The sequence below is a fragment of the Ammodytes marinus genome (genome assembly GCF_949987685.1).
Source record: "Ammodytes marinus genome assembly, chromosome: 18".
Taxonomy (NCBI): Eukaryota; Metazoa; Chordata; class Actinopteri; order Uranoscopiformes; family Ammodytidae; genus Ammodytes; species Ammodytes marinus.
In genome coordinates this window covers 5,280,459-5,294,356 of record NC_137222.1, presented here as the reverse complement: position 1 = coordinate 5,294,356, position 13,898 = coordinate 5,280,459, and the positions used below count along the sequence as shown (strand labels likewise).

At 38.9% G+C, this 13,898-nt stretch overlaps 1 protein-coding gene across 1 annotated transcript in view; it reads left to right on the top strand.

The window, feature by feature from the left end:
* The window catches only part of pde8b (phosphodiesterase 8B), a gene marked incomplete at both ends in the record, with an annotated part of 36,926 nt that extends 28,185 nt beyond the window's left edge, over positions 1 to 8,741 (top strand). The window contains 8 exons of the mRNA XM_080046581.1: positions 446 to 491; positions 1,545 to 1,674; positions 2,212 to 2,410; positions 3,620 to 3,837; positions 4,497 to 4,667; positions 4,771 to 4,900; positions 5,651 to 5,780; positions 8,632 to 8,741. Of these exons, the coding sequence (XP_079902707.1) occupies positions 446 to 491; positions 1,545 to 1,674; positions 2,212 to 2,410; positions 3,620 to 3,837; positions 4,497 to 4,667; positions 4,771 to 4,900; positions 5,651 to 5,780; positions 8,632 to 8,741 (1,134 nt within the window). The remainder of the gene's footprint in view (positions 1 to 445; positions 492 to 1,544; positions 1,675 to 2,211; positions 2,411 to 3,619; positions 3,838 to 4,496; positions 4,668 to 4,770; positions 4,901 to 5,650; positions 5,781 to 8,631) is intronic.
* Between the last annotated feature and the right edge of the window lie 5,157 nt (positions 8,742 to 13,898).

Here is a 13,898-nt window from a genome sequence, read left to right as displayed (position 1 = left end):
GCGATACCTGTCCATAACTGTGTGTGTGCAGAAAAATAACTGGTGTTAATACACAGTTTTAGTAATGTTTGCTTAAAACTACAGTATTCAGCTATTTTGGGAAATTACTGAGCTTTTCCTTGAAAAATACAATTCTATATTTTTGAGCTATTATTTCAGATTTTCATCTTCAGAGGAATCAAATGGGTGTGGGGGTGTAGGGTCACAGGTAGAGTAGTTGGAAAGTATTACAGCCAGCCTGACACATTATTGCTTTTTGTCTTTTTATGGGGTTTGTCAGCATAACACCAGTATAATACATTTTTCCATTTATAAAGTTTTGTGTTGTGCAAAAAATAAAGGTTTATAGAAATAGGTGAGATATGTGTTACTAGTGGCTTTAGACAAAGTTTTTCTATGATTAATTGAACTACTGTATATTCTATTGTTTTTTTTTGCTCTTCAGGATGGGCTGCGGAGACTTTCCGGGAATGAATATGTCTTCTGCAAAAGTAAGTTTTAAAGAACTTATAAATGATCATAAAGTGATTAACAGATTTTTCCAAACTAGGTTTACTTATGAGAATAAAAATAAATGTTTTCTTGTATTTTGGGTCATTCACAGAAACGTTTTTATTGCTCTGATTCTTGATCGACAGAAATATAGGAATGGCCTTCTTTATACCAGAACTAAACAGACACAAGGAAAGAGTGAGAATGAGGACATAGAAAAAAAAACTTAACTGGCAACTGCACTGAACTTACAAACTGTAAGTGAACCTTAAAAAACCTTAAATAAAATTAGCATTTGAAACAGTTAGAAAAATATAATATCCCTTTAACGCCGGCCCATGCATATATGTACATTGGCAGCACTATCTTGCTCTAAAAGATGAATAAGACGTGTAAAAACTACTGTGAGTTATTGTGAAGGATTTTTAACACGTCCCAATCATTACAGGTATTATGTAACATAGCACAAGCCTTCAATGAATCCTATTAATAGATTTCAAGTTAAACATGGTTACTGTTGCTATGAAAGCATCCCACTGTACTCAAGAGCTTTCTCAAGTGCAAATTCTTTCATCTAAGTGTATTATGTAAGCACCATTATAGTGATTAAAGTAACAAGAGCACTTCAGTTAACTGAGAAGAATATCTACATCAAGAGTCCATTTTCCAAGAAACGTGTCTTGGTACAAGTTGAAAACAATGTCCTATTCTGAGAACTGCAGCTACTTTTAGTCTAATGCAATTCTTTAAACAATCTTATCACACACCATCTCGCCGCCTCAAAGGAACTACATTTACAACCCGAGAAGCTTAAAGAGTTATTTTCGGACATGTATATAGATATTAAAAAGCAAAAGGAAATTGGTAAAGCTAATTTATTTATATTATTAACCCATAAAGTAACACTCAGAGCTTCTTCTCCGTTTGCCCCTTTGATGGTGAAATCTAACCTGTACTTGGTGTGTGTGTGTGTGTGTGTGTGTGTGTGTGTGTGTGTGTGTGTGTGTGTGTGTGTGTGTGTGTGTGTGTGTGTGTGTGTGTGTGTGTGTTAGACATGAGCCAGAGTCAGTTGGCGTTCCCGGTCACTCTGAATGACGTCCCTGAACACATCGCCGAGATGCTGAACGACGAGGAGCGCTGGGAGTTCAACATCCTGGAGCTGGAGGCCGCCACACACAAGAGGTGAAAATATATGGACTTTTTTTTTTTATTATTATTATGCAAGTCGAAATTTCGATAATAAATACGAAATACAATATACAATATTTTTTTCTTTTTTCTTCTCAATATTGTATTTAGTCTTTATTCTACAAATTGTGTCTTTATTCTCCAAATATATTGATTGATTGATTGAATTTATTTCAGACAAATCAAAACAATACAAAAACAAAATGAAAAGCATGAAAATACAATAAACAAAAAATATGTTTAAATTACTTCACAAAGAGAAAAAATAAAACAAATTACATATATTGATATGATATGCCTGAAAAGGATTAGGAATAAGTATAAACTTATTTATATATAGACTTTATTCTAAATTTTTTTATATTTATTTTTTTATATTATATTATAAAAAATAAAATAAAAACTTTGACTTCTAATATTTTTTCTTCCCTGTGACCCTAATACTCTTATAAGGGATAACAAAGTTTAGAAAAAAAATGTATCCCGTTGAATCATGTGCCGTTCATTCATACCTTATCTTCTCCTGTGCAGACCGCTGACGTACCTGGGGCTGAAGGTCTTCACGTCGTTTGGTGTGTGTGAGTTCCTGAACTGCTCTGAGGCGGTGCTGCGCTGCTGGCTGCAGCTGATGGAGGCCAGCTACCACGCATCCAACTCCTACCACAACTCCACACACGCTGCAGACGTGCTGCACGCCACCGCATACTTCCTACGCAAAGAGAGAGTCAAGGTTAGAACGAATAACACATATGGTTTTATTGTCTCTCATCTTCAACCGCTTATTCGAAATCGGGTCGCAGGGGCAGCAGCTTGAGCAGGGAACCCCAAACTTCTCTTTCCCGGGCCACATCAACCAGCTCTGACTGTGGGATCCCGAGGCGTTCCCAGGCCAGCGTGGAGATATAATCTCTCCACCTAGTCCTGGGTCTTCCCCGAGGCCTCCTTCCAGCTGGACGCTCCTGGAACACCTCCCTAGGGAGGCGCCCTGGGGGCATCCTTACCAGATGCCCGAACCACCTCAACTGGCTCCTTTCAATGCAAAGGAGGAGCGGCTCTGCCCCGAGTTCCTCACGAATGACTGAGCTTCTCACCCTATCTCTAAGGGAGATGCCAGCCACCCTCCTGAGAAAGCCCATTTCGGCCGCTTGTACCCGCGATCTCGTTCTTTCGGTCATTGCCCAGCCCTCATGACCATAGGTGAGAGTAGGAACAAAGATCGACCGGTAGATCGAAAGCTTTGCCTTACGACTCAGCTCTCTTTTCGTCACAACAGTGCGGTAAAGCGAGTGCAAAACCGCCCCTGCTGCTCCGATTCTCCGGCCAATCTCACGCTCCATTGTTCCCTCACTCGCAAACAAGACCCCGAGGTACTTGAACTCCTTCACTTGGGGTAATTTTTTGAATTTTTTGCATAGTAAAAACAACAAAAAACATTGGCAACATAAATATAACATATACTTATAAATATACATTCAAAGAAAATGTTTAAAAGAAATAAATTGTGCAAAAAGTCATTTAATTAAAAAAGTTATATTGAGGTTAAAATAGCAAAGCAGGCATCATTTTGGAATCACTGACATTTCAGCAGCTTCCTTCTTATGTGGTTGAATTTGAGATGCCACTACACTACTACTGTATGTAACAAACATTCATAAATCAAACATCCATAAATCTGTGACCTATTTTAGTCGCAGGGAATGCTTTTCATTTTCAAAGACATTAACAAAGAAATTACATACAAGAAGTATGTGTGTTTGTAAAATTGAAAAAGTAGCATTAGCGTTTTACTTTTGAGATTTTTAGTAAATGCTGCAAAAATACAGTATGTTACATTTCTAAGGCAGGACTTAAAAGAAATTATAAAAACTGTATGTGTCAGTTCACACAGAAAATTGTTAAGCGTACTAACATCCCTGTGTGTGTCTCTGCTGTCCCATAGAGCAGTCTAGACCAGCTGGATGAGGTAGCGGCTCTGATAGCAGCTACAGTTCATGACGTGGATCACCCGGGCCGGACCAACTCCTTCCTGTGTAACGCAGGCAGTGAACTGGCCATCCTCTACAACGACACCGCCGTGCTAGAGAGCCACCACGCTGCCCTCGCCTTTCAGCTCACCGTACGAGACAGCAAGAGCAATATCTTCAAGAACACAGACAGGTAAAAGGCTTTGAATTACCTATAATGCTTACCTATGCTTACTGTAAAAAATGGGGGCGGGGGGAAATAGATAAACTCACATTTTCAAGGGAAATGTCTTTATTCGATTTAAAAAAAATTGAGGCTACTACTAAAACTCTTATGTTTGAGAAAAACTGCCTATGTTTTAGCCAACTAATTATCTTTTTGTTGCGATAACCTATCGTCCATATGTAATGTAACTTCAAGTTTTGAGTTCTACTTACTTGGACTTCCAAAAAGTAACCGTTGTGCCAAAAAAAAAATTTAAAGACCGTTTTAACACTGTTTAAGATTTGAATCAACATTTTGGCCGACTTGGTTTTGTTTGTTATCTTTATGTTATCTAAATGAAGTTGGTATGTTTGGAATTTTCAACTCAAAATGTTAAGGTTTTATACATATGAAAGATACATTTTCCTTAAAACGTAAGAGTTTAAGTTGTGGCCTCAAAACTCAAAAATCTAGTGAAGATAGCTGCCTAAAAATGTTGAGTTTTTTCTAACTTTTTCGTTTTACAGTGCTGCATTGTGTTCATGGAGAAATAGAATAGTGTGTGACGTTATAATACTTTGGCATACAGTACATAATTAGTATCAGACAGATCCATATTTTTACTTTTCCCTTTAACTGCCAAACAGGAATCAGTTCCGGAACCTGCGACAGTCCATCATTGACATGGTGCTGGCCACGGAGATGACCCGACACTTTGAGCACGTCAGCAAGTTCGCCAACAGCATCAACAAGCCCATGGCCGCCATAGAAGAGACCAGCACAAGTGTAAGTGTGTGTGTGTGTGTGTGTGTGTGTGTGTGTATTTTTTTTACATTTTGATTAGATTTTTGTATGTGTAGATGCTTATGAATGAATGTCTTTCCTCCAGAGCACGAACAGCGACTCTGAGGCCAACATCAGGAACTCTCCAGAGAACCGTCTGCTCATAAAGAGAATGTTGATCAAGTGTGCAGACGTGGCCAATCCCTGCAGACCAACCGAACTGTGTATCGAGTGGGCAGGACGCATCTCAGAAGAATACTTTGCACAGGTGTGTGTGTGTGTGTGTGTGTGTGTGTGTGTGTGTGTGTGTGTGTGTGTGTGTGTGTGTGTGTGTGAGAGAGAGTGTGTGTGTGTGTGTGGGTGTGGTGGGAAACTACACTAATGCAACTAAATCTAATAAGATAAGATAAACTTTATTGTCCCAAGGCATAAAGTGCTGATAATACAGATATCAATCAATCTGTTCGTATCAATATACACACAATACATTATAATAAAATACATGACAACAATGTACTTTAGGACAGGGAAAATCAAAAGATAAATAGACTACTTACTTGGTTGAGAGGAGACTGCAAAGGGCAAGGCCCTGAGTAATAACAATAATAATATCTTAGTTTTACATAGCACCTTTCAAAAAACCCAAGGTCGCTTGAAGGAGTAGTTGAGGTAGAGTATGGCACGTGCCCTCATATAGAACCAATGATGCGTAACAAAGAGGAATTTCACTTGATAAAATAATGCAAATGGTAAAATAATTGTAAAAGGAAATTACCCAATTTTTTTAAAAGAGCGGCGCTTTAAAAAACTAGAATGATTGAGGTTAAAAGCTGAGCAAAGCAATGTGTCTGTTTTTTTCTGTTTAGATCATTTTCATTGTCTCACTTAGTAAAATACCTCATTTACTCTAGCTTTAGATTTGCATATAGATGAGCAAGTGTTCACCTTGCTGCCATCTTTTAACTGTGATCTCTTTGTGTGTGTGTGTGTGTGTGTGTGTGTGTGTTTTGCCCTTCAGACGGATGAGGAGAAGAGACAGGGCTTGCCGGTGGTGATGCCAGTGTTTGACAGGAACACCTGCAGCATTCCCAAATCCCAGATCTCCTTCGTAGACTATTTCATCACCGATATGTTTGACACCTGGGATGGTATGAACAGTTCTTTTATGTACTATTCTACCGTTTTTATGGGGCCTTACAGTGTTTTTTCTCGTATTTTTTGCAGTGTTGTTTACTGTGTATATATGTGGCCTGTTTTAGAAATTAGGGAAATCAGGGCAATAGTTAAAAATATCAGCTTGATGGTGGATCTAGAGGAAAAGTCAGGGGGTTAACTGGAGACATCTGGCTTGATCCTCTGGGGAACATGAACATCTGTTTAAAATGATGTGCCAATCCATCAAGTAAATCATTCCCAGGACGAGTAATATAACAGGGCCGTCAAATTTTGAGTTCATTTTTCGAGTGAGATTTTTATTTCTACTATGTCTGTCGAATATCTAACCTAAAGGTGCTCTGAGAAACTTTCAGTTGGTGTTCATTCTTGCACCCCGTTTGAACAAAAGCGGTAGTGTTTTTTAACTACGCAAGCTGTTGTTCCTGGGTGAGCGTACCCATGACAAAGGCATTAAGAAAAAACTATATAACAATAGCATTCTTTGCACTGATGGTGTCGTTTGCTGTTACGTATCATTTATGATCATCAGAGGAAACATTTGACTGTTTCAGAAATATTTAAAAGTTCCTCTGAGAAAATGTACTACTGCGCGGTTTGTGCACTGCTGTTTCTTCGCTTCGTAATCACAGTATTTACATCGGAGGAGAAGCCTTGGCGGAAACTTTAGCGTGAGAAATGGCATGTGTGGAGCGAGGCCGTGAGATTTGACTCGTTTGAATTGCGTGAGTCTATATAGAGACATTTTGACTTTGCTTGTGGTACTAAAGGAGAAATCAGAGGATATCCCAAGTGGTGTAAACAACAGGCCTACATCCTCTCAGCACTGTGAACATTTCATGGAAATCCGTCAAAAACTTGACAAGATATCTCACAAGAAAAATAAATGTATATACAAAAAGATGTCAACATCATTGTAGTAGTAGTAATGTCAAGATCACTTAAGGCGGTAGGATCCCTTCCCTGGGGATCATGAAGTTCTGGTCCTGACTGAAATATCTTAGAAACCATTGGACTGATTGCTAGGAACTTAAAGTGTTTTGTAAACGAGTGACTGATCAACTGCCAAGCGTTACCGTGGGGACTAGTGACCCAGGAACCTGTTTGTTTCCAGTTCGTATAAACTGGAGTGGTCTGGATCAAGACCTCTGAATCATCGCCTGTGTTGTTTCCCCTTTTGTCCAGCGATTTGAAATAGAAATGAATTAATGAAAAGGAAGTCCAGGCTATCATGATAAAAATACATCCTCATACATCCAGAGATATTCACTCCTGTCCTGTAGTTATTTTCATTTTACATGCACTATGCAAAGTCGACAGTTTAAGACTAAAGTTGGACCGATGTTGTTGGATTGGAACTATATCAACAACTCATAAGCTAAACATTATTAAAACACAAATTGATGCATCTTTGCTATTGTCTTAAGGCAGACAATGGGCTGCAACCTCATTTTGACTGAAACCAGACGACCTATAAACTCCACCAATAACATTGCTCTCTATGTGCAGCGGGCTGTGAGACCAGAGCACAAGGGACCGTCTGCAAAGAGAAACACCTGAAAGAAAAATATTCAATAACTTCACAGTTATTTGACAAGCTTAGAGGAGGACGTCTCTTTTTGGGAAAATTAGGTTGTGGCAAAGATGCATCGTTTGTGTTTTAATAAAGTTTGAATCTGTCAACATCTTTCCAACTTTACCACAAGTCTTTTATTATGGAGTTTAATCTCCAAATTTGGACCATAGAAGTTGTGCTTCAACTTTTTTTTTTCTCCCGTGGCCCTAATAGCCTTTTGTACAACTGCCCTCCAGTACTGCCTTCATTTATCTTGTCAGATTGTAGAATTAGGAAACAAATATGGAAAAATAGGAAATTCATCCCCACTGCATTTCCCTTTTAGTCAAGTATCCCCAAGAGGGAACTTGTTTACTGTCAACATGGCTGTGATGTCACGGAAAGATTCCAAATTTCATTGGGACGGAGAGGGATAGCGAGGGAGCGTCGAGGGAGGGGAAAGTTATCGGGAAAACAGTAGAGAGAGGTTGGAAGGTTTACGATCACTCAGTTTGGGTAGGGACGAGCAAGGAAAAAATAAACACACACACACACACACGCTCTCTCTCTCACACACACACACACACACACACACACACACACACACACACACATGGGGTTATTTTTTTTAGTTCCAGAGTTGCAGTGGGGGTCGTCAACCGAGCAGGAAAAGAGGATGTAAACAATTCGTTTTTTAGCGGGTCATGCAGAAGAACACACGCACTCTGCAAAACCAAAACGCCTGTGTGTGTGTGTGTGTGTGTGTGTGTGTGTGATTAGTGTGTGTGATTAGTGTGTGTGTATGTGTGTGTGTGATTAGTGTGTGTGTGTGTGTGTGTGTGTGAGAGAGAGATTAATCTTTGAACCCAGCAATCCTTTTATGTGGGAACAACATTGCAAAGTGTACATAACATTGGCCACTGTACATGAACTTACCACACACACACTAATAGCTCTTGTGGAATGATAACAGGAAGTTTCTGGTGGCAGGTGTATTTAGTGAGTTGACATTTCGCTGCTTTGTTTATTCCTGGGAAATGTTCTTAACAGAAGTCTTACAGGAAAGGTTAATATCTGTCGTAAAATGTGATACTCATATGCCAAACATTTGGTCCCGTCTCACTTTAACACTTACTTAGAAAAAAAGGTGAACCTACCAAATCCTATCTGAATGTCTAAATCTGTGTTGACATTTATACAGTTGAACAATAATAATAAGTAATACCGGTAAATAATAATGATAATAATGAAATTGTGTGTCTTTCCTTTAGCCTTTGCCACGCTGCCTGGCCTCATGGAACATCTGTCGGAGAATTATAAATACTGGAAAGGCCTGGACGAGCTGAAGTGCAAGAGCCTCAGACTTCCTCCGCCATCTTGACCAAAAAGTCCTCTTCTTCACCTCCATCCATCCATCCATCCATCACTCCCTAGCAACAGAGGGGTTAGGACAATAGACCCCCAGTAGACTGTATGGGCCCCACACGCTCCGACAATTCAGTCACTTAAGCTGAGATTTCGACGGAGTTTGGACACATTAACGGCCCCTAAAAATGTGGGGATTTTTTTGGGAGCGGACATCACTCGATAAAGCCAGATGTACGAACGTTATAAACTCGACTGACGAACGACTGAAATACTGTTTTCGATTTTCAAATCACGGCCTATTTTCTCGCGGAGAACAGGTTGTTATTGGAGGGGCACAGTTGATCGAATGAGGCCGCTTTATGGTCCTTGTTATTATGTATTATTCCTAATAGCACCTCTATGAAAGTGTGTGGACCCTCACAAATCACATGACAATCTGTACCATTATACAGTGTATACAACACACCAGACAAACTGCACTTTAGCCAATCGAGACATTTTAGCTTTTGAGCAACCTTTTACTTTCTTTTTTCTTGTAAATTCTTAGTTTTTTACTTCAAGCAAATATTTTCATTCTACATCTGTCTATTGCTGTTAATGACATGTGGTTCACAAGACGGTGACCAAAAGTACCAAGTACAGGGGATCTACTGTGTGTGTGTTAGATCTTGAAAGCCAATGTGTGTGTACGTACAATTCCAATTGCCAACGTTTTGAAGGTGCTCCAGGATCAAATACTTAGCAACACAATGTTGTCACCAAGTTGTCCACATATGAAGGGAACTTGAAAAAGATGTCAGAAAGATAAAGTCCAGACAGGGTTTAGCTTAGTAACCAGGGTCCCGTCATAAGGGGAGAATAGCCCTGCAGGAAGGGTTTCTAAATACGCAGGCTCAAACTTCAGAGACAACAGCAAAGAAAAGTTGGTGAGGATTGTTGGAGTTAACAGGTTAACAGGCGGTGAACCATCCCACACAAACATCTACCTTCACATAGTGGTGGAAAGTAACTAAGTGCTGTACTTCAGTAAAACAAAATTGAGGTACTTGTGTTTTACTTGAGTATGATCTTTTCATATTGTACTTTTATTCCACTACACTTCACTTTTATTTTGGTAACATTTTAAATACAGGACTTTTACTTGTACAGGAGAGTTTTTTTCAGTTTTATATTAACTGAATACTTTGTCCACCACTGCTGTCACAGTAACTTCCTTTACATCAGCGGGCATTGTGCATCGTGGAAACAGACAGTGAAGTGAGTAGAGATCTTGGTTCAGAACAAATAAAGGAACACAATTGCACTGTATCAGATCAGCTGGAGTTAGAAGAGACATCAGATGTTACACACACACACACACACACACACACACACACACACACACACACACACACACACACACACACACACACATAGCTCTTTGTGACACTAACTGTAGACACTCGCACCCAAAACAGCAAAAATGTAATCATTATTACATGCTTGGCTGCTACAAATGCTCTGGTCAAAGTAGCTGTAGTGTTGTTGGACCGCACAGAAAATCGGACAGATATTTGACGCTTCCATGTTTGGATTCAGCATGTTAAAATAACAGCAGCTGCAGCAGATCCTGAGTCAGTTTTGCTTCTGACACTAACCCCCTCTGGCTGCTGTCACATGGCTTTTGTTTAACACAATTTTAGCACAAGTAAAAAAGAAGAAAAATAAGTTTCTTTATTTAATCTCATATCCTGAAAACAGCAAGTCACCTGCAGTGGTTTTGTTTGTGCTCTGTTTTTGGGAGAAAAATAGTCAGACATGATTATTTGGATTGAGAGAATTAGATTATGGGATTTGAAGGATGTGTCTGCCCTCTGGAGGCTACGTGAGGGTGTTGCAGTTGACAATGATTTGGCTTTATGGCCAAAGACTCCAGGTTAATAGGGTAATATTTAATTTTTTTTTTTCATTATTTGGCAATATCCAACTAATTTAACTTTCAAAGCACTTGGAAAGTGTGTGTGTGTGTGTGTGTGTGTGTGTGTGTGTGTTTGTGTGTGTGTGTGTGTGTGTGTGTGTGTGTGTGTGTGTGTGAATGTGCGTGTGCGTTAACCCAGAAGACACTCATTGCAGTATACAGTATTAACCAAAGGCACAGAGAGGTCTGTACAGGTGCCTTACTTGTTGGCAATCTTTACATAAAACAAGGTATTTTTTTCCTGAATAAATAGTTCCTCCTCTCCCTCTTAAGAAAATTAGCCAGAAAAGCCATACATGCATACATGTTTTAAAAAGTATATAAGGATGGTTGCATGTTGTTTTGGGGGTTAATTTGGGTTAAACAGGTTAGTTCTGTCACAATTGCTCTTTTTTTAAAGACAGAAATTTAATCAGATGAAGTTGGGATCGGATGTGAATTCCGCTATTGTGTTGTAAGTTGTTGGTTAAAGCCCATGTTCTGCGTATTCATAATGTTATGTAGTCGCTTGTATCGATGACCGAGGTCTTAATCAACGCCTTAAATCTTGTCTCAGTGTTCTAGGTCTGCTATATTTTGCATTACACTCTAAACTACCTAATGTAACCTGCTGTTCTATGTAAATACTCACCAAATATATCATTTTTTTGCTTTGCATTTTCCATCTTTTGCTTATGTAACTTTCTTTTTTTGGGGGGGGGGGGGCTGTTACATGTTATATGTTGTTATATGTCGAAGGGTTGACTTCCAAAATCTAAAAAAAAACAGTATTTAAATTGTTTCACACTGACTTGAAATGCTACTTCTCACTGATCATGAAAAAAAGAAGATATTTTTGCTATTGTAATGATAATGGAGATTTCTACTCACAAAGACAGTTTATGTACATGTCGGACAAACATGCCTCTTTCCTGTGAGCAGCAACGGAGTCCAATGGAGATGGAACCAGAATGAACAAAATTCTTGTTTCTGTAATGATACGCCTTCACTTCCTCTAAGACACTGACAGTCGTGGCTGCAGACTACACGCCAATCCTGTGCATTTCTATCATTTACATACAAAACTATAATTAGAAAGCGATAATATTCTATAAAGGACAAATTATTTTTCAAAGCAAAAAAAAAAAATCCCTATGAGAACTTTATGTGTCACTGAAAACCTATCATGTTTTTGTTTGTAAAGTTGTATTTAGTTTGCTCTCTGGATTCTGATGTCTTATTTTGATGTTCTCTGTCAAACACAGAAATGTAATGTGGGAGATGATTAAAGAATTGTTTCAAATACAAAGTTGTTACTTGAATGTCGCAGAAAAATTTAAAGGAATAGTCTGACATTTTTGAAGAAATTGACTTATTTGCTGAGCAAATATGCCCTCCCTTCATAGGACAACTGGTGGTCTAGGATGACAAGAAGGTTTTTCCACACAGGTAAACTCCGAAATCTCTCCAAAGAGAGCTGTGAAACTGGGTTATACGCCAAATATGAAGAGGACTGAGGCAGCAGCAGCCAACCTAATACCTGCCAAGCCCCGACAGACCTTCACAATATGACATCAGTCATGCAAATATACCCATCAAAGGATTAGATTCTCGGATGAAGGGAAATCAATTTTGAGAGGGGGTGCTTTTCACAGCAAGCCAGCCCATTTTTGGGCTATTTGCATTGAATTACATAAATTTTCTGTAGGATTAGGGTTGAGCTAGGTTTGCTATCTCCCACAAGAAAAGTCTGACTCCCCTGAAACTTACTCCACTTATTAACATCAGGCATGCAAATATACCCACCAAAGGATTTGATTCTCGGATGAAGAGAAATACATTTTGAGAGGGGATGCTTTTCACAGCAAGCCAGTCCATTTTGGGGCGATATACATTGAATTCCATAAATTTTCTGTAGGGCTAGGGTTGGGCTAGGGTTGCTATCTCCCACAAGGAAAGTCTCACACTCATGAAACTTACTCCACTTATTAACATCAGTCATGCAAATATACCCACCAAAGGATTTGATTCTCGGATGAAGAGAGGCTAGTCAGCCTCGTGCAGTGCAGAGAGTATAGCTGGCCTGATGTAAGTTGTTAGATAGTGAGCTTGTTAAGCCCAATAAGACTCACTTTCTCACCTTCAGGGTGAATTAGATTGTGTCAAGTGTGTTAGGATGGATGCTAACATTATCTGGTTTCTAACTTTTGCCAAAAGTTACAGTTTAGCTAACAAGCTAACGTTAGCTGGCTGCTGATAGCCATGGACCTATTATTAAGGTCTGCTGATAGCCCACCTGTTAATTTCAAATGTAAAGTGTCATATTAGTTAACACTGCTGCTGCGTCATGAGTAGTGATTCCTAAAAAAAAACAGTTTTGAACAATACAGTAGAGTAAATATTTGAAAGCAATGCCTGAGAGCCTTACTGCTTTATATTCCATTATATTTACGTCACTGGGAGCCTGTTGTCTTTTCCTCAACAGAAATTAAGACATGTCCACCATGAATAAATAAATACAGAAGGCATAAATTAGTTCATAAAAATTCACCAGAATGCACAAAATGGTATGTTTGAAACACATTTTTTTCTGGTGGAGTACCCCCAGACTCCCACTTATAATGTGTCACCCCCAATGTTAAAGCGAAACCTACGCCCTTGAGTGGTGGTGGACAGTAACAAAGTCAATTTATTTGAGTTCTTAACCTAAGATTCCTAAGTTCTTTTGGAAACTTCAAATATGTACACTTAGTACTTTGAATACTTACTGTAAAGGTGCTACGAGGAACTTTTAAATATTTCTGAAAAATTACATTAAAATGTTTCCTTTGATGATAATGACATCTAACAGCAAACGAAACCATCAGTGCAAATAATGCTATTGTTATAATTTTTATTAATGACTTTATCATGGGTACGCTCACCAAGGAACTACAGCTGGCGTAGTTTAAACACTACCGCTTTTGTCCAAAGGGGGTGCAAGAATCAACACAAACTGAAAGTTTCTCGGAGCACCTTTAAGTATTTTTTAAAAGTAAATAGGCTACTCTAACTTTCAACTGATTAAAAATGTTATGGTGTGTGTGACTTTCACTTGTACTTGACCGGGAGCATCTTTACTGTACTTTGACTTTTGTTCTGGGGTTGATGCCACCACTCGGAACAAGTCCCGTACAAGAAGTTTACAAGAGTTTACAATCAAAAGATTATTATTAAAAAAACTGCACATTTTTT